Raw genomic sequence first — 20,176 nt, forward strand, 5'->3', positions numbered from 1 at the left:
GCAGGAAGTGAACACAAACACATACACCTCGGACAAAAAAAGCTATTAAAAGAACCCAGAACACTCCATTATAACTCTCTCGCCTTAGCCTCTTAGCTATTAAGGAAGCACTTGTGAACTAATGAAGAACACACCCTCTTCAAGCCCATTCAGTCTCACTGTACCTAGATGCACTTCAAAGTTCAAGACTCAAGTGAAATAGCCATCTCCTCCTAATTACTACCAAGTCTAGGACAAAATAGTCAGCAGAACAACTCTAGGTAAATAGACATTCCATTGTTTATATTTTATCTCTGTTGGTTCGTTGTAAACGAAAGTAAAATGCTGAAAGAGTCTTATTTTCCATTTAGGACCTAGACCACTGTAATTGAAACGATCAACGTCAAGTATTAAGAGAGGGAGTGCTTGTTTTTAATAGAATTCTAGCAGTCATTTTACTTCAATTAACTTATGGGAAAAGGAATTTAAAAGCAACAGGGTTAATTGAACCATTTTGTCTGTGGGTACAGTAGGGGTGCATTTGATACAGATGCCAAGGACTCTTATATAATCTCACTCCTGAGCATAGCAACTGCAGTTAGCATGCTAGCATTGGGGAATTTGCTTCGCTGGCCGCTGGCATACCGCAACAAAATTGTTTGAAGGTTCATGCATTTTACTATTCCAGGACACAAGACTCAGAAACTCACTAAATGAATTGATTGAAGAAGAGAGATACAATGAAAGACAATTAACAATGAGGGTGAAAAAGTTGAGGAGTTAGATAGGGAGCCTGGATGGAGCCCAGTGAAGACCAAGGATCCCAGGTGAAGATGCTTGGTCTGAGAAAGAAAAGAAAAAAGGTTCTCACCTTGACTGCCAAAACCCTTTTTCCAAGAAGGTGGTAGGCTCTGTCAAAGAGACAAATAACATCATACAGATCAAACAACCAATAATAGACAACAGAAAGATTCTCCAAATGCACATAATTACATTCTAACATTATTTACCAAGCTGAGTCTGAAGAGTTCTCAAAGGTCAAAACCCAACACCAATTGATTAGTGCAGGACAGACGCTGTCTCCCAGACAGCTCTCAGGTTGCAGGTAAACGAACGTCGAATGGATTGGGCACAATTATTTAATTATGAAACTCCTTAATGCTAGTCGGCGGCTCTAGTTACGGGCCACATGGGTCGGCTTACAGCGCCGGCAACAATGTCCCGACCTCTCAACATCCAATCCCTATTCTTCCCCAACAGCCGGCAAGAGGTCGGGGATGGGGCGGGATCGTGAGCACTGTACGTCAACAACAGTGGTGTGTGCACTACCGTCCAGAGGGTAATCAGGATGTCTAGGATCTCACCTGTCAGCAGGTCCTTTCAGAGAGCACACCAGACCAGGGTGTGATTAATGCATCTTAGATTGGGGGGGGGGGGGGGGGGGGTTGCACTCCTAGCCAGACACCTTTAAACTGGCCCAGTCCTTTAATTAACAACCACCTGTTAGTGTCTCGTCTGGTAACTACCCGGAAAACATTCATGCTCGCCTGGCACAACGTATCATTTCTGCACGCACCGTCTTGGTTTAGTCTTTAACGAAACACTTGGTTCAAAACCAATGTCAGCACTTAAATGCAAGTCTCGTTAAATATGTTCCTTTGTTTAAATACTTGAAATGCTCTGACTTGAAATTAGGCTCAAGTCACATTCTAGTTTTTTCATAACAAAAAATAAGAATTCCTTCAAGACAACCTCAATTGCAGGTAAGCATGTGTCATTAAAAATACATGACTGCTTGGAGCCAAACCCCATCATTCAAAGTGAAGAGCTGTACAATTATTAAGGCCTGTGTCCTTATTAAGCCTGTGAGATGGGGTGACCCATAGTTTTAAGGTGCACACTCAAAATAACATCCTTGACCCCCTATCCCATCCTGCCCCCTCAGGCACCCTCCCACCCTGCCCCCAACACACACACACATTTATGAGTTATACTGACAGGCTTGTGTCAGGGGCAAGGTTACCCTACAAGCAACCACGCCCCTTCACTTCCCCCTGACATGACCCCAGTAAACGTGCCCCATTGCCTGGATCTTATTTACACTCCAGCTCCAGGGGTAACAAAAGCTTTGTCATGCAGTATTCATAGGCCCTCTCTGTGCATTTACAAAGTGTCCATGGGGTTGAATCTAGCGTAGCCCCCGATCAGGGCTGAAGGCTTGGTTTACAGTGCCACGGAGATGGCCCCTCTGAGTCACCTGCCAAACACATGCTAACTGGCCTGCTTCTTAAGTTATAAAGAGTATCATACTGTCAACAAAGACCCCAAAGAAAAGTGGAAAACACAAAAGTGAATGTGCATTTTTGTTAGTTGTTTCAGTTGCATAAGATCACTTGGCAAGAAAAGTTAATTGAAGAGCTGAATAAGATTGGAGAAGAAAAAAAGGGGATCACAGAAGCAAAGTTAAATAGTCATTAAATAGTCCTCAAAGTGATCAACTTCTAAATAGCTTGCACATTTGAAGCCCCGCTTTATAGCCCACGGCAAAGACCCTTGTAACAGAAAACCCTCTGACAGAAATATATCAGCTTTCCGCATCCAATCAATGGAGAGAAAAATCTATAGAGAAAATGGGCTGGGGATTTAAAAAGAGACCGCTGGTGTTTAAGTGGATGTCACTGCATGTAAATGTGCTTGTTGTAATTGCGACAGATTCATCAAGCAGGGAACGGCTGACTGTCCCTGTGCTGGTTATTTATGGGCAGCCATACTGGTGGAGAGCTTAGCGTCTCGGGGAGGGACAGGGACCAGTAGCTAGAGTGTAATAAAGAACAATGTCCAGAACATATGGCTCATGGGGTCAACAGGACACACTGGATAGCCGAGGTGTTGGCAACATCCAATTGCGTTTAAATGGTTGTGGGTCATAAATGGTGTGAGAGGTTAAAAGGTGGGCAGCCTTTGCTAGTGCCATTTACACCAGATAAGCCTCATATAAGTCAAATTGGGGGAGGAAAATAAGAGGAAAGGGAAAAAATGAGACTTGTCTTCTTATGAGGATCCCTGTGATCCAGTTGGATAAATATTTCATTATGGTCCATAAACAGGAGGAGGTACAGAAAAGGGATGACTTTGAGAACATGTGTGTGGTGCATATAGGTGATGCAGGTGTACATCATTGTGTGTTTGTGTATCTGAATACATAATGTATGTAGGGTATGCATGTCTAAGGGCTTTTGTATGTCAACGGGTTATCAACACTTCATACCTTGAAATATAATGACACTGCAACAAAATACCCAATGGCCAATAGAGAATCCAACTGAATTACTTTTTTAAAGAAAGCAATTTAAAGTAATACCCCAGGCACCTTATGCTTTGGGAGTGAAGCATGTATAAACACTAAATAAATAAACAACTCTGCATGTCTAATATTTGACATTAGCAAAAAAGTATTTAGACTAGAGGTGATAAAGGACGCATGGGGGTAAAAATGAAAACAAATATATACGTATGTATTGCGAGAGTGGCTCATGACATGGCTTGTTTTCCTCTAAGGACATGAACTTGTGTTTTAGATGTTAATACATCTGTATGTGCCTTGACTTTGTTGTCAGTCTATGGTCATGTTAACTTGGGGTTTCAAACACAAGCAAGGCTACAACATTGTAAGAACAAGGGGACAAACATGCAAACTAGGGTTAACATCAGACAGCAGGTCCACTGGGTTCTGAACCCACCAAACTCAGGGTTATGGGTCAAGTTGTTTTAAAAATATACACCAAAACCCTACAAATACTAATATTATACCGTACCACATGTTTTCATAACACGCTACCAGTGAGTCGAGTACAGACAGCAATATATACGTCTTGTGCAGTTATCCTTTTGGGTCAGTGTCAATGTTGAGGTGTCCTCGAGCCAGGCACACTGGCCTGCCTGCACTTCCCCATCTCTTCCCTAAACTTATGAACTGATTGGATGAGCAGCTCTGTGCTTTAGCCTTGGCCTCCAAGTGCTGCAGGAATGTCAAGACTCTTAAAAACATAAAAACAAGTGACGGTCTGTGAGCTCATTGGTTGCTCAGGTCTCAGATGGGCCCTGACCCGGAATCTTGTAGATCACTTAAGTGGATTGGGCAGTGGACACTGTGTTCAACTGTAACATTAGTACACAAATGGTAATTGACTGTAAGTGGTTAATAAGTTGTAACAAACGGTATTCCTAATGCAGCTTAGTTCGACCCAAAAATAAATTCAAACGCTTAATATGAAAATGGCACCCAACCAAGTGGAACAGTTAATGTATGCAACAATTATTCCCTCCCTGTGTATTTAAATAATACATGAACAATTGAACAGGAAGAAAAATTTAATCAGCTGTTTTTTCTTTCGCCTCTTTTCTCCTGACATCACATATCCCAGTGCAGAAGAGTATGGATCTTCTGCTGAGCTCAATTGACAGAGAAGTTGTTGCGCTTGCAATATCGGCCTTCCTCAATCCAGCGGAAACATTTTTCCAGAGCTGAGTGGATAGTTGGTTGCTTATACCACCAACTGAGGAAGGTCGTTAATGAAACTACCTCGACGTGATAAAGCGGTAAAAGCCATAAAGAAAAAAAAAAGAATGAAAAGTGGATTTGCTCCCTCAGAGATTTACCGTCAGCTCTAGGAGAGGTGACGGGCAGACAAACCACTCAGTCAAGTCAAGGTTAGAGTGAGAAGTGATCAATACTTCAATCTCAATAAAATATTTCAAAAGTAGTAGATGGAAGAAACAAAGACAGTTAGGGTGGGGGGGCAATGTATTACATGGAGACCAAAGCACCATGCTTGTCACAATGTTGGTGTACATGTAATAGATTAATACATCCGTTTACCCATACAGAGTGAATCAAGTCTTGCATTCGTGCCAGTGTGTGTGGAGTCAGGTAACGTCAATAAAGCAAATGTACGCAATCACTTTCACAGCTCACTATTCAAATCGATATCCCATACAGGTGTTGGGATTGTAAAAATGGATCAACAAAAAAGCAAGTGGAGGGGTACTCTGATGGATTAAAAAAGAGAGAGGAAAAAAAGTATGTTTCCTAGTCTAAGGTAACAAAAACATAGCATCTCAGGGATAAAAACACAAAATGGTCATTATCAGGCACAGATACCGATACATGAAGCCATCACTCAGCATCACCCTTAACCATGTATTGGATACCTGCAGGCATTTTAAAAACAAGTTTTAATTTCACTGCATCTGCAAAGCGTCCTGGCCAAGGCTAACACATAAAGAGAGACAACGGACACTCACTTGTACACTGTGCCTCCATTCCCCTGGCCAAGCTGCTCCTGGTACTGGATGTCTTGGGCATTTATCTGAACACACACACACCCACACACGTTAACATGATATGGTTAAACCCTGAGAGAATAGAGGTATCAAGTGGAAGATGGCAAAGTCTAGGGAGAGATAAATGGGGGAGACAGAAAGAGACAAAGTATAGTGGGTTAGGGGAGGGAGAAAGTAGGAGAGCCAAATGTTACTGGAGGCCATAAACAAGAAGGCAGGCGTTCAGGTCACCCCAAGTTCAGCAACAGAAAGGCCGCAGAGGTATTGCAAGACAGAAGGGGGGGTAGGGGGGGGGGGGAGTAGATCAATACAACATTTGCTGTCCAATTTATAAAGGACAAAGGCTGTTGGAGGACAGTGGGGAGGGAGGAAGAATGGAAAGTTTACTGGCGATCTGTTTGCTGTCGTCGTTCCCTTCCATTCTGAAGCTGTCAGATGGGGGTAATATAGCCTGGACCCGGATGGGAGGGGGGCTTCCTCAGGTCACATTGATGGTGTATGAGTGAGTCTCTCTTTCTGACTCTCAATCATCTATAACCATGTGTCCATGTTTTTTTTGTTTAAGTTGACTTCAACAACATACCGGTAGCACTAATCCACCTTATCCTTCATTGGGTCAGAGCAAATACAACATCTTCTATTTTAGTCAAAACATATTCATTTATAAACCCTCACAAGTCAGATCAGCATAAACTATTGTCCAAGCAATACAGACAAGAGAAACATAAAAGACTTAATATAGACACACGTCTTAACACATTAGACACTTGATCAATAACCCCCTTCATGAAACTCTTCCAAATTGGGACAGCTATTGGATACATATGTATATCCCATCACCTGTATAGATTTGCTATGGTGGTTGGGTGTTAGGGGTTAGAGGCTAACTGGCTAGCTAGCTTCTGGATAAAGGAATGTCGACAGACTGTGTGGGCAGGTACTTGCTTTGTTCTTCAGCTGATACAAAGTCAATGTGTGGCTGTTAGGGTTATTTTGGACCTGACAGGGTGAAGGGAGAGATTGTGGCTACACTGCCACCCTCCCTTCATTGATGGTTGAACAGGGTGGAGTAGTGGAAGGAAAGCTGGGGTGGAGAGGGGATGGGGGTGGAAGGAAAATGGGGAAGAGGATGACAATTTGCTCTATTAGTTGGAAGTGTTACATTTACATTTACAGGTGACATTGTGGAAGTGGCTGGCTTTAATGTGTCTACAACACTTTGTATGTGTGTGAGCACATAAGCCTGGCATTATGAGTATGTGTGATAACGTGAAGGTATCCAGTATGTCACTGCTATTGTGTCTGTCTGCTTCTATATATTCTCTGTAATCTGGGAGACAGCTCACTTAAACTATGAATATCCATCCACTCAGAGGAGATAAAGATCTCAGCCAGGATGGTCGTATGGATGGGGAAACAAGCAGAAAATCAATGAGAAACCACTCACTAGTGAGGACATGCCACGTCCTGGTCAATAGGAGCTAACGAGCTTCACAGGGTGAACCCTGGAGGAACAGTGGCCAGTGGGGACAACTACTTTGTCCTAGGACACGGGACTCTGGGCAGGTACTTGTGCAGTTCACTGGACGAGAATCTACTACGTTTTATGTATTATAAATATGAATCATTAACTACTTCACATACATCTCCGAAATAAGACAAATAGAGTACCTGTCCATTCGTCAGGATCTTCTTCAGCTCTGCTGATGACTTCTTTAAGCTTGGAAATATGAAAATGGGAAATTAATATAATTTCAAAAACCTTGCAATTTCACAGAAACATATTTACAAAGTCAAAAAAAAAGTTCCCAGCCCTGGGAAGGGTAGTCTCGTTATTGCGGTCTTCTCACCTATTGTTAGGCATTGTTTCGACGGCCGCCCCAGAGTTGTTGGCTGGGTTGGGCCTGGTGTTTACCTGCAGCCAACCAGAAAGGAGACAGGCCGTCAATGCTAAGAGACACACAGAAGAGCGCCCTTCTCGCTAATGAACACAGTGTACAGGATGGAACACAGGTTTTTGCTCCCGGATCAGCCTGGGGGTTAATTGACTTTTGTGAAAGACCAAGAGGAACAGAAAGAGGCAGAGATAGAGAAAGAAAGAGTGGAGGAGGAGTGGAGAGAGTGAAAGGAATAGGGGGACAGAACAAAATACTGATACAGTGCAACAGAGGGAAAGGAATAAAGAAAAAGGAAAGTCGGGGGTAAAGTAGAAAAGAGGGCTAAAGAGGTGAGAGACAGTAGACTGGCATTTTTTTATTAAACTGCATAAATGTGATATAACATCCTGTTGCAAAAACCTTTCGTTGTATTGATATTTTTGAAAAAAATGCATTATCTGAGGTCCATACATGTTCTCTACACATCTGCCTTCATGCTGCAATATTACACCCTTATTAACCCAGACTGAACAATAGAAAACAAAACCCACAAAGTGGCAGTCTAAAAATAATTTATTTAAATGAGGTCGGTGGGTCATAGCGTTGAGTCCAAGAAGATCGGGGGAATCTTTCTTTAATTAGTGCCCAGAAAGACCTCATTTAAATTTATGGCATTGGTTCTCCTTACCAATTAATTTGAGATTAATACTGAATCATAGAGGAGAAGGATGTACCAATGGATTTAAAACACAATAAAAAAAAAAACTACATGTAAGAAATTGTTGACTGCTGAATGGGTCAACAAACCCCTTGGTAGATGGGGTATAGAAGTGAGCACGATTGTTACCGAGTTGTCCAGAAAGAAAGAGAGGATGGTGTCAAGCCTGTTAACCTTCTGTAATTATCAGTAGGTTTCAATAGCTAACATATGCGCGACAAGAGTTAGGGTCTGGGGTTCACCGGGAGTCAGGTGGCTGAGCGGTGAGGGAGTCGGACTAGTAATCCGAAGGTTGCCAGTTCGATTCCCGGTCATGCCAACTGACGTTGTGTCCTTGGGCAAGGCACTTCACCCTACTTGCCTCGGGGGAATGTCCCTGTACTTACTGTAAGTCGCTCTGGATAAGAGCGTCTGCTAAATGACTAAATGTAAATGTAAATGTAAATGTGTCTGTCAGGTGGTGGGGGCTGAGGAGATCACTTTAACAGCAACGCTTGACATGGTTTGGTCTAACCCTGCTCCACCTTCTTATTCTCCACCTCTACCTCCACCTCCACCTCCAAATGGATGCTTGAAATAAGGGGGAGCATGATGTTTTGAGGGCAGATTAGAAAATAATACCCTAGTCTTAGCCACCGATCCCAGTGTAACCAAATGAGTATTGGGAGCCAGGGGGCAGGGGTGGAGTGTGTGTGTGGGTTGTGTGTTGGGGGGGGACTCCTCAACAGTCACCTAATGACATTTATAAATATAAAAAGGGAGAGAGGAAAGAAAGAGACTCAGTAAGTGAGTGAGGGTAAAAGAAAGGGCAAAAGCTTGACTTCAATTGACATTTCAATAAGTGGAACACTGCATTACAAATCCATTTGGCCAATTTCTTTTTTATCAACCCTGAAACAATTATTGAGATGGTACCTTCAGGCCATGTATGTTCCTTATCCCGGGAGTCTTGCCGGCTGAAACAGTAATTGACTAAATTATAGAACACATCACTAGGCCATTTACAAATGTGCTGAAACTGAATGGTTTTCATGTAAAAGAAAAAGGGAAAAAAAGTGCAGTAAAATGAGTTACTGAAATTAGCTACAGCGGATGAAATGATTTCAATGTGGCTTGGGAGACCAGAGAGAAGAGAGAGTACAACATAAAAAGACGGCCAGACAGAGACATGCGTCAGAGACATATCTTAAAATGGGTGTCTGTTGAGCTCCAAGGTGTGGCCAATTGCATTTATTCACTATGGTTTTAATGAGGGATGTGCATTTGCAGAGTCTTATACTTATACTGCAGGGGTTTATACTGTCTATAGGGAGGCAAGAAGGCACAGCAGGTAGGGTCGGGGATCATTGTTATTGCCCAAGTGTCTCAGAGAAAAGAGCATTTTCAAAGCCTACAAGTGTATCTGCCCCACAACAAAAATAAAGCCTTCAGATATCTTTACATTACAGCGACTTAAAATCACTGAACTGCAGTGAGTTTTGGAAATGTTGTCACGATTTTATTTATAGATTGCTTTTAGTGGTGATGCTGATTTTTGTCACTCCAGGCCACCCACTGATTCCTACTCCCCCTCTTGCTCCTTCTGCTCCACCTCATCTTCCTCCTCCTACCAGCTTGCAAGTGAACAACTTCATATAGTGGCAAACTCACTGAGCTTACAACCCAATATCAGTGTAACACAAAAAACTTGAGAGGGTACAATTTCTGGGGAAATTGTAGGGTGTGCTTGCTTGCGTCGGTTGCACAGGGGTCCGTTTTTTAATGACATTTTTACAACTAATATTTCTGTATATTTTATATAAAAATGCATAGGGCCTACTTATTATTTATAAAGATTACATCGATTTTTGCTGCTCATTTACAACTCAAAATACGAGTTAAGTGTAGAATGAAATATGACGTCTTCTCATTTCCCCTGCAAGATGCAGCCTCATAGCTGAATCAACGAATACATTTGGCAGACCGGTGTAAAAATTGACCTAATCTCAGACCTCGACCTAACCTAATAATATCAGCTAATATTGTACGTTACATTTCACAATTGTGTTTCACATCACAAAGTAAAATGAGTAAATAGTTATCACCCTGGCCTCTTTGCTTGTGGTGTTTCTGCAGCTGCCTTGCAGTAAAGCTATAGTTAGCCTAGCTATTAGTGATGGGTCGTTCGCAAACGATCCGGCTCTAAGAGCCGGCTCTTGAAGGTGAACGTCGGGAGCTGGCTCGCATATCTGAAGAGCCGACTCTATTTATAATAGATTAATACAGCCTATAAAAACTAAATGATTATGAAATAATTAATTTTAATTGTATTTAAAATAATTGACTAATTAAAATAACAACTAAAAAATACTTGTAGGCTTAAAAGCGCACACGATCATCCTCACATTCTGTTCCTGTCAATCCTGCATGAGGGAGGGCCGAGCCAACTCACACACAGTCAGAGAGTAGTCAAAACTTGGAGGAGAGCCATGAAAAATCAATGCATTTTTTAAGATATGGGGTTACGGTCGAGTATGATTTCATTTCATAATTTAATTCAAATTGTTTTCACACCTATCATAGTCAAATTCATAGTTAAAACATGTATTTTTTAAAGAGCCGTTCGGGAGCCAAAAGAGCCGGCTCTTTTTAGTGAGCTGAGCCATACGAGCCGGCTCACGAAAAAGAGCCGGAATGCCCATCACTACTAGCTATCCCCCAAGTTAACAGATGCGAAACGAATGTTCTGCTACAGGTAGTCACGCGTGTTTTCGTGACGTTGGTGACGTAGTGACGTTAGTAACGTCAGTGACTGTGGCTAGCAAATTAGCCACCGTTAGCTTCACTTTTCACCACAAAAACGCAATTTCTACTTAAACCATGCAACGGAACGTAAATAAAAATACAACCAACGCAATCGCTAACAAGACGAACCTTTTGACACCGCCGTTGTGTATGTAGTCCAAATATTGACTGATCCTTAGGGGGGGCGAAAATAAACAATAAATAATATATATGTGAGAGAACAAAGGTTGTGCCCTTGCCGAAAGCAATGAGGGGGAGAGAGATAGACATTTTATAATTGTGTAGGTTTATCCTCATCAGTGTTACGCCTCCTCATTTATTCATAATTATGAAGGTATGTAATATATGTAGCTTTTGCTAATGGCATCGAATATAGCGATAGTGTTAGCTAACTATCAGTAGTTAGTTTAGACTTGTATGCTATCAGTAGTGTAGTCTTTTATTTTTGCTCGCAGATGGGGTTATAGTACCAACAGTATAATTACTACGATGTCCTGTGTGTTTATGCTGGTCAACCGTAATGTAATCCATCTGACTGTAGGTCTAATCTGTCGACTGTAGGTAGACTGCTGTTCTGGCAGGTGTTTCAGATTTCTAAAATATTGTTAGAATAATGATAAAAGTACTGAATGGATGAATGCTGTATCTTCTTGTCCACCAGTTTCAAACAAAGACAGGTTGACCGGTACTATCAGTGTCAGAGCAGCTTGTCACAGGTCCATGCAGAAGAATGAAAAACCACACAGCTTGAGAGTAGACTAATGTTTAGGGATGGGTTTGGGTTTTCTGTTCAATTTTGCAGTCTGTTCCAGTTCAATGACTGCAGCATAGCATGCGTTCATCAAGCCTCTCAAAACGAAAATATTTACATTACAATTGCTTTCATTTGACCATGAACATGTTCTCGACTATGTAAACATTCTTCTGAGACACTTGATAAATGGCTATAGTCCACCTGTTAGTGGAGAAGTAAGGTAATTGGGGCAAAGTTGATTGACAGTAAATCTTTCTATTGCAACATATTTGGTATGGTATACCTCACCTCGTATTGTAATAGACTTGTAGGAAACCCCTTGTCAACAAACTTACCCCAGCAACTTTACTAGGCCAATTCTTAATTCAGCGGTATCTGAATAGTAGCAAAATTCACTTCAAAAACAATTCAAAGGATACATCAGTATCAATGTTTGTCTAATTGTCTCTTTGTGTATTTTACACAGATAGTGCTACGTGATTCAGAACCTGTCATCATGACCTCCAGTCAGTGTTCGTGCAAAGCTGGCACTGCTCTTTCAGACAGCTCATTACTCAGATCTCAATATCCAGGTTGTCCCCCCTGTTCATGCCTGCACAGAAACTGAACAACAATAGCACAAGCCCAGAACTGCAGTAAGGGTTGAGGCAAATGTACTGTATATGTATGTAAGAGTTAGGCTATGTATGCAGCAATACAAATTGTAAATTGCTAAAAGAAAGTATTGTGATCTAAGGTCAGAAGCATTTTGAGGTGCAGCGTAATATAGTGGAGACTCGAGCGGTAAATGGGACTGCACCCGACTACATCAAGTCTCTCCTCCAGCCTTACACCCCCACCCGCCAACTACGGTCTTCTTCTGACAACCGCCTGGTGGGCCCACCGCTCAAGAGCGCCCGGTCCCAACACAAGCTCTTCTCCTGTCTGGCCCCCCAATGGTGGAATCAATTCCCCACCTCCATCAGAGACACTGACTGTCTCCCCACGTTCAAGAAAAGGCTCAAGACGCACTTGTTCCGGTACTTAGGAATGATTGGCTGGACCTGATGTTAGTTTCCTCCAGGATCACAATGACTCTTATTGAGAGACTAGTTGCTCTTGTTGGTTAGTTGTAACTGACTTAAAGTTATTGTACTCGCTGTGAATTATATTATTGTTGCTTGCTTTTTCTACAGGTACACACTTGCACTTCTGAAGTTCATGTTGTTTAATTGTAACTTGTCTAAACATGCTCTTATGGTTCTTCCCTTTGGGACTTATTTGGTTTTTCACAATGTATGCTTCATGTTTTGGCTACCCGAAATGTTTGGGGCTATCTCGTTGTTATGATCAGTGACCTATGCACTTTTGTAAAGCTTGGAAGTCGCTTTGGATAAAAGCGTCTGCTAAATGCATAAATGTAGCTATCCCTCCAACGTCAACAGCTGCCAAGTTCCATAGTCTTTGGGTCTTTTGCCAAATGATGGAGTGGAAAGGGGAAAGTGAACGTATGGACCAAAAGACTGGGGGTGGCATGTTTTGGATGGGAGATTTATGCCAATAATGACCATCAGGTCATTAGCAGAAGGATGATTGGATGAAGATTGGGCCGATGTATTTGTCACATGAATGGTGTTTCTGCCTATTCAAATTAGAGCATATTCAATAAGTGTGGAGCTCATGTGCATATTCAAATTACTTTCAAAAGAAACTTGTAATAAAAAGTTACGTTTCATTTATACTTTTACTATGTTGAGTTTTATTGTGGTATGAGTAAAGGAAAAAATTAAGCCTATTTGGGTGTATTTTGGGCATATTCGATTAGTGTATAGCTCATTAACATATTAACATTCATTTTCTAAGAAACTTGTAATACAAAAATTTGTACTTGTCATGGGTAGTTTCAGTGTGTAAAGTTTCATTTTGATAGGAGTAAAGGAAAAAAATAGCCCCATTGGGGTGTAATGTTGCCTGGCCTTATTGGCACACATCTCGGATTTATGAGAATTTAACATATTTCCTCAACTAGGATTTCTTAGGACTTTTAGTATGTTGTTCTGGACACCTCATAGAAATGATCTAATCTGCCCAAAAAATTTTTTTACAATTAGTCTGTTGTAAAACGCTACTTTGCCTGGACTAATAGTAACAAAGTTACATACTAGCTAGTTATAACAGTTACACAGAAAGAGACACAATATGACAACGAAGTCCAAGTGGACTCAAAGAACGCAGTGTTCGGCAATCAACTGCAACAACTAGCAATGTGACAGTATTTATGCCTTTCATCGCTTTCCCAAAGACCCTGTCAGGTAAATTTTGTCGGTAGCGTAATGTTATGCACCTGCTAACTTTAACGTTTTTTTTGTCTAGTAGGCTAGTAAACTTAATTCCTTCTAAGAACTGCAGGTCCTAGCCATAGAAACCAGAATAATGATTTATATGGATATGACAGTAAATTAAAATGAGCTTCTTAAATTAATTTGCTGAATTCATATATTTCATTGATAGCCTACAGTATACACAAATAAGTTAACGTTGTAATGTGTACTGTAGAGATAGCGTTAACGTTACCTCCTGGGAAACGGTCTAACGTTAGGCTATTATAACGTTATATAAACTCATCACTTTATTCTTACCTGTCACACTTAGCCTAATGTAGAGAGTAATATAATTTATAAAATGCTTGAACTTCTCTGTCAATATAAGTTCTTTGCATCACCAAGCGCTGCAGATGTGTACGGAAGTGAGAAGCGGAAACGATTACATCTGTTTTCCGGTTCGAACGCTGGGCGCTCCGCATAACCCCTATTACAAAACATGGACTTGGTCTAAAAGATTAATAAGCCATGCACACATATAATACAATCCAAGCATGCATGATAGTAAAAGGACAAGCACATTACATAGCTTTGTGTGCCAACTGTACCTCGAGGAAATATCTGGAGGGGCTCAGGCAGCAGTCCGTTCATTCGCTGTTCGTGCACTGTATTACAGTACTGGAAATAAGAAAACAACAAAATAAAAGAACATGTGGTGCTGAGGACAGCCTAGACCAGAGGTTTCAGTTGCACATCTCTAAATATCTTTCCTTGGGCTGCCTCCCTATGGAGGTTGACTATAAATAAGAGCCAGCCACTGTTTCACCATGAGCATTTATCTAGAAAGGTGTTAAGACTGACAAAGCAACATCCAAATCCTCCTTTCAAATGTACACATTGAAACCAACGGAAAAAATACAGTATATCAGTAATGGGAAATAGGCCCCTTTTCTGACAATTTATACATTAAGATAGCACTGCTTACCTAAAGTACAGGCCTAAAAGCTTTAAATACAACATTGTGCTATCCCATAACCGTGACAGAAGACATCCGTACAATAATATCGCTAGTAAGAGAGGTTTGTATTGTAAGCCTACAGTACACTTTGAAAGACAGTGACCTCACAGCTGATCTGTTTTCCCACTAAACAAGAGCATGCTCTGTTCAAATCTGGTCTAGATGAGGACTGCAGTGCCCTAAGGGCAAGTTCTGGAAGGCTATAGCATTAACCTCTCCACTGCAGGTCAGCACCTCACTCTCTCAAATACATAAACACACACACACACAAAGTCTTTGATGGGCCTGCCAAAGGAACATTACAATTGACGTTTCAGTTAACAAAACCATCTGTTAAACAGTGTGTGTGTGTGTGTGTGTGTGTGTGTGTGTGTGTGTGTGTGTGTGTCTATGTGTGTGTAAACCCCGACCCCCACCCTCTTTGGAGACTTGAGATCTTTGTAAATTAACAAAGAGGCCTTGCCCCTGACAATCAGGTCCATTTCAAATCACAGAGGCAGATGGATACGGGGGGGGTGGGGGGGTGGGGGAGTGTGGTATGAATGTGTGTGTGCAAAAACAATGCCTCAGTCTTTTTAACTGGTTGGGTGACTGTGTTTGCAACAGTGTCTGTCTTTATACAGTAGTTATCCCTCAGTCTTGATCCAGAAGTGTAGGGACTCAAATACCTTATGTAAAGGCAGCACTGCTCCCTCATTGGCCAGCTTGGAATTAAAGTGGATCAGAATGGCTACCCAAGTGGCGCAGCTGTTATTAAAAAGCCTATTTATCACTGTCATGCCGTCTTCAGGCCCTATCCCTAGCTCTGCCCTCCAGTGTTGTCACTAGGCCGCACAGGAACAATGGGGCTAACATGTGTGTGCTCAAATGAAAGACAGAGTGAAAATTGAGGCACAGACACACGAGCGTGCGCGCACACACACATTCGGCACACACACGTCTTTAATTTTCCACTTGGATAGCTTATTGATTAAGGCCGCAATTACCGTGTAATCTGTAAAAGGTGTATTAAAAGACATTCCCCTTTGTTGGCCAATAAGTAAAACAGTGTTAAAACCCAAATACCATCGCTCAGCCTAGGGGGACACAGGGGAGTGGAGAGGAGGAGAGTGGAGAGAGCCCAGGCTTTCGGGTGGCTCATCATCATTAGCAGACTAAGGGGAGCAGGAGAGCACACAGCATAATTAGGCCCCTCCCTCCAGAGGGACGGAGAGCGAGGATGGGAATGGGGTAACGTGGTTCGCCTGTGTGACACGGGTCAGTCTTTAACTTTCAACTGGGGCACCTGTCTTTCAAGGTGCCAAGCAATGATAAGAGATGCCTGGAAGACTAGTCGGTCTCAGTGGACTCTGAGGCAGTTAATGTAAGAGGGTGGGTGCTGTGGTTTCTTTTCTTTTTTTTAACCCAATAGTGTTTTATTTCCTCATTTGTAAATCAACAAACAAAACTGGATATAGGGCAGAAATGTACATAGTAACATAAACCCGCTAAGAAAGTTCCATATTTTTGTCCAATGACCCCAGTTTAAGACATCTTAGCAGTGCCCCGCAACAAAGACGCACTTCCTGTTTTACCAGCCTGGTAGGAACATCAGTGAAACCCAATGCTAACACAGTATCCAAAAGCGAGAAGGCTAAGTAATAAAGATGGGCGTGCAAAAACAGGGGAGGAAATCGAGCCTGTGGCTATAGCAGCATCATTGTAAGCTGATGGGGGGTAAAAGACATCCCCAGATGAAAGTAGATTTTGAACAATGTTTCTGCCCAGGGGGGCTGCTCTTTAATGAGGCAAAACTTTAAGTACTGAATAATAAATAATAAAAATTGACAGTTCATTTAGCTTTCGCCATACCTCGTGGAGAAACCCATTACAAGTCATTACTCTTAATGTCTGTTATGTGAACAGTAAGTATAGGGGATGCAAGGGTTTGGGAGTAGAGGGACAAACTAAATATTTTAACGCAGTTGGGCAAGAATTGTTTCAGTTGTTTCTTGCTTGATAATTGTGATATTTCTTTATGGTGTTGGACATCCATTTCAAATTACCTCTATATAAAGATTATGGTGGAAATCATAACTCTTGTAATGAATTCAGTGTTTACAGTTCAGAAATGTATTCTATATCATTGAAATAACGTGTTTTCAATACACATTAGATTGTAACAAGAGTTCAGAATGAACAAATAAAACTATCATCACTCATGGTTCATAATCTGCTTTAAAGTTCAGTACAACAAAAGGACTAAGGGCTCAGAAAACCTTGTCATAATTGAATATCCCCAAAAACTATTGTTGCACTGTGAGCCACAGTTCAATTAAAATGGTTTTATGTCTTCATGAACTTGCATGGGATCTGACTCTTCCTCCTTGATAAATCCCTTGGCGGACTTGTGTGCTTTGTTATGTAAAATTTGAAAAGAATCAAGAAAGAGAACAGAAAAATAAATAGTCTGTTTCTAACTTGCATAGTCAGCAAGGTTCTGTATACATTTTTCTGGTTCTAGAAACCTTCCCTTTTGCCTAGTAAATCTGTTTAGATTTAGAAAGCAATTGTATAGCTATATGAAGAGACATATAGTAGCTTGGCTTGTAGCATTGGTTAAATCATACAGATGTGTTGTATGAGGTTCAGTGTTATTCATAGGCCAACTGATAATTTGTGAAATCCCTGCATGCAGTCCCATAATGTATTGTGATAATACTGGATTATGACCAAGGTGACATCAATATCTAGACGGATGACAGACTATACAAAAACATGTTGCTGCATTTTGAGGTTGGTGTAAGTGACCACTATATTATCTTTGATGCAGATGCAAAAACAAAATACTCACATATGACAGCATGGCTTTGAGTTCTTCGTCAGTCCGCACAGTAATTCTGTCGCCTACCTCATCTTCATCTTAAAACACAAGTGTAGGATGTTAAACCACACTCCCAGTTTTGAACATACTGCCATTGATGCAACCATTTAAACAAATAGCTTACATCCTAGAAGATTTATGCAAAGCACTTGCAATTATATATTATACACTTGATGAGTCATATATTATAGAATGGTTACACTTACAGATGGGTATTCAACTTACATTCAAAAGCTGTGACTGTGGCTTCCGGCATAACATCCCTGATAGCTACCTGCAAAAGAGTTGTTAAACAATTAGATTAACCGTAAAACTTTTGACATTGAGGTGGACTAAAGTTGGTCAATTGAGATACTAGCTTGTTTTTGTAAACCTTTATTTAAGACACCAGGATAGCTACACTGCTAACTCACGCATGATGCAGAGACAGAGCAATGTTGTGAGTTAACAAGAACTAGTATGCACTCACCAACAAGTCATTAAAGCTCAAAAGTGAAGGACGATCCACGGAAGAGTCCATGTCCCCGACGGGTGTCTTTATGCGGATCACGATTCCCTCGGTGTCCATTGCAGAAAAAATATTCATAACAAGTAATATCATAACAGGCAAATGTACAGTGGCATAATCTGTGTTGTCTACCTGCTCGGCTAGCTAGTAATAGCCAGCTAGCCTGTTGAACAGTTAAGCTACCATCCTCGAATCTTTGCAGACATTAATTATCTGCCTGGTTTGGCTAGGACAACATGAATCTAGCTAGTTAGCTTGCTTGGTTAAATATCCCATCTCATTCCCATGATCAAGTGATACTGTAAGCGACTGTACATGGCAGATCAACGTTTTACGCGAGTTTCAATTTTCAATAAACTACAGACGAGTTAGAAGCTAGCGATAAACAAAAAGGAAGGAAACGCACCGGAAGTTTTTCAAGGACAACCCGGATACCATACTTATAATGTAACATTACCCGTGGCTAAAACCAACAATAATCCTGGTTCATCTGTAACCTACGAATCATGGATTATAGCATGTATCAGTGTGGACTACGATTTGCATAAATACAAATGCAACTATTAACAAGCGATAAACTAGGTCATCCGATATTATACAAATGTACGTGTGCATTTTCGTAGCAAAGGGCCAGCTACAAAAATGTCTTGACATTAGTGGTGGCGAGTGTGTATAGTTGACTACCATATAATTGGAACTGAATTTGTAGCTATCTAACGGTAGCTTGGGCCAAGTATAAAAACATTTCTTTTAGCCTAGCCGTTGACTGATAGCAGAATCCTGTTCTTTGGTTTCAGGGTTACGTCCGTTCCCCCAATTTTCAGATTAAAGAGTGTTACTTCCATCCAGGGTCAGGTGACTGTTCAGAAACATTTCAAAAAAAAAGTGGAATGTGATTTTTAATAAAGACATTCATTGGGTGTGCATTGTATTATTTATTTATCAAATGACAACACCTATATCGTTTGTAGTTGGTCGTCCTTACATATGTCTCTATTAAAAGTGGCCTTGGCGCCGAGTAAACTTTATTTCATGGAACCAAAGAATGTCGCAACAGAAGCCATTGGAAAAGCTAATTGCCATCCATGAAAAGGCCTTTCCCTCAAAAATGTCACGACAAGATTAGTCCTCATAGCATTAGATTATTTTGTATTCAATAAGGTTTCACCTTCTCATGCCCAAGATGAACACAGCAGTGGTATTTAAAGATTCTAAATAAAGCATGTAATGTAGCATGTAAATCAAGTTAAAGATGGTATCACCTCAATTGTCATTAGAAGTAGGAAAAGGGGCTCATTGATTTCAATGTAACACCTCAAATTATTACTTTTCCTAATGGTTGGAGAGAGGTGAAAGGGGAAACCAAAGCCGACCTATCAGCCATCCTGATTAATGCCTTGACCAGCAGAGAAGGAATCTATATGGCAGTTTGTCAAACACCCTCTTCTAGGACTTGGAGTGGGACCTTTTGCTTTAGGGGGAGCAAAGATGAAACCAAGTCAGCAATCCACATTATCAGAAATCAAACTCCTGACTTGGCTAGGAAGAGAAAGCCAAGAAGGGAAGCCAGTATTTGCTGTCTGGTAATTAAAAACCATTTTATCAGGCCTCCTCTCTCTGGTCCCTTTTCCCTCTCTATTGACGAGCTGCTTAGCAGAGAGTGATCTCAATTTGACTAAACGTATGAGGTGTACTTATTTAACTTTATGCATGAACAAGGCAAACAAGTAAACACGACAGCATTGGCAACAGGATGCTCAATTTAGGATTGATTAATTGCGAAGGAGATTCACAAAGGGTGATTGACTGCACGGCTTGCTCTCGACTTAAATTTCATCTATAAAACATGAAACATGCTTAAATGTTTTTTCTTTGTTTTTTTCCAGAAATACTATGTTGAGGCATTTTTTTTCTCACTGCAACATTTCGTTGAAGGCCTTTCTTTCTCAAACCACATACCAGTAACATATTACTGTAAAAAATTCTGCAATTCATCACTGCATATACAAGAACAACTCTTCTCAATCACTTT

General features: G+C 41.0%; 1 protein-coding gene across 2 annotated transcripts in view; it reads right to left on the reverse strand.

The window, feature by feature from the left end:
• The window catches only part of map2k5 (mitogen-activated protein kinase kinase 5), a 44,812-nt gene extending 26,315 nt beyond the window's left edge, over positions 1-18,497 (reverse strand). For both annotated transcript variants that reach the window (XM_067248776.1, XM_067248777.1), the window contains exons 1-9: positions 18,106-18,497; positions 17,862-17,910; positions 17,607-17,674; positions 14,364-14,433; positions 8,833-8,873; positions 7,173-7,237; positions 6,994-7,042; positions 5,284-5,348; positions 851-890 (exon numbers count right to left, since the gene is read on the reverse strand). In XM_067248776.1, the coding sequence (XP_067104877.1) occupies positions 851-890; positions 5,284-5,348; positions 6,994-7,042; positions 7,173-7,237; positions 8,833-8,873; positions 14,364-14,433; positions 17,607-17,674; positions 17,862-17,910; positions 18,106-18,237 (579 nt within the window). In that variant the 5' untranslated portion in view covers positions 18,238-18,497. The remainder of the gene's footprint in view (positions 1-850; positions 891-5,283; positions 5,349-6,993; positions 7,043-7,172; positions 7,238-8,832; positions 8,874-14,363; positions 14,434-17,606; positions 17,675-17,861; positions 17,911-18,105) is intronic.
• Positions 18,498-20,176: the final 1,679 nt, after the last annotated feature.

This window comes from Osmerus mordax, chromosome 13, assembly GCF_038355195.1.
Source record: "Osmerus mordax isolate fOsmMor3 chromosome 13, fOsmMor3.pri, whole genome shotgun sequence".
Taxonomy (NCBI): domain Eukaryota; kingdom Metazoa; phylum Chordata; class Actinopteri; order Osmeriformes; family Osmeridae; genus Osmerus; species Osmerus mordax.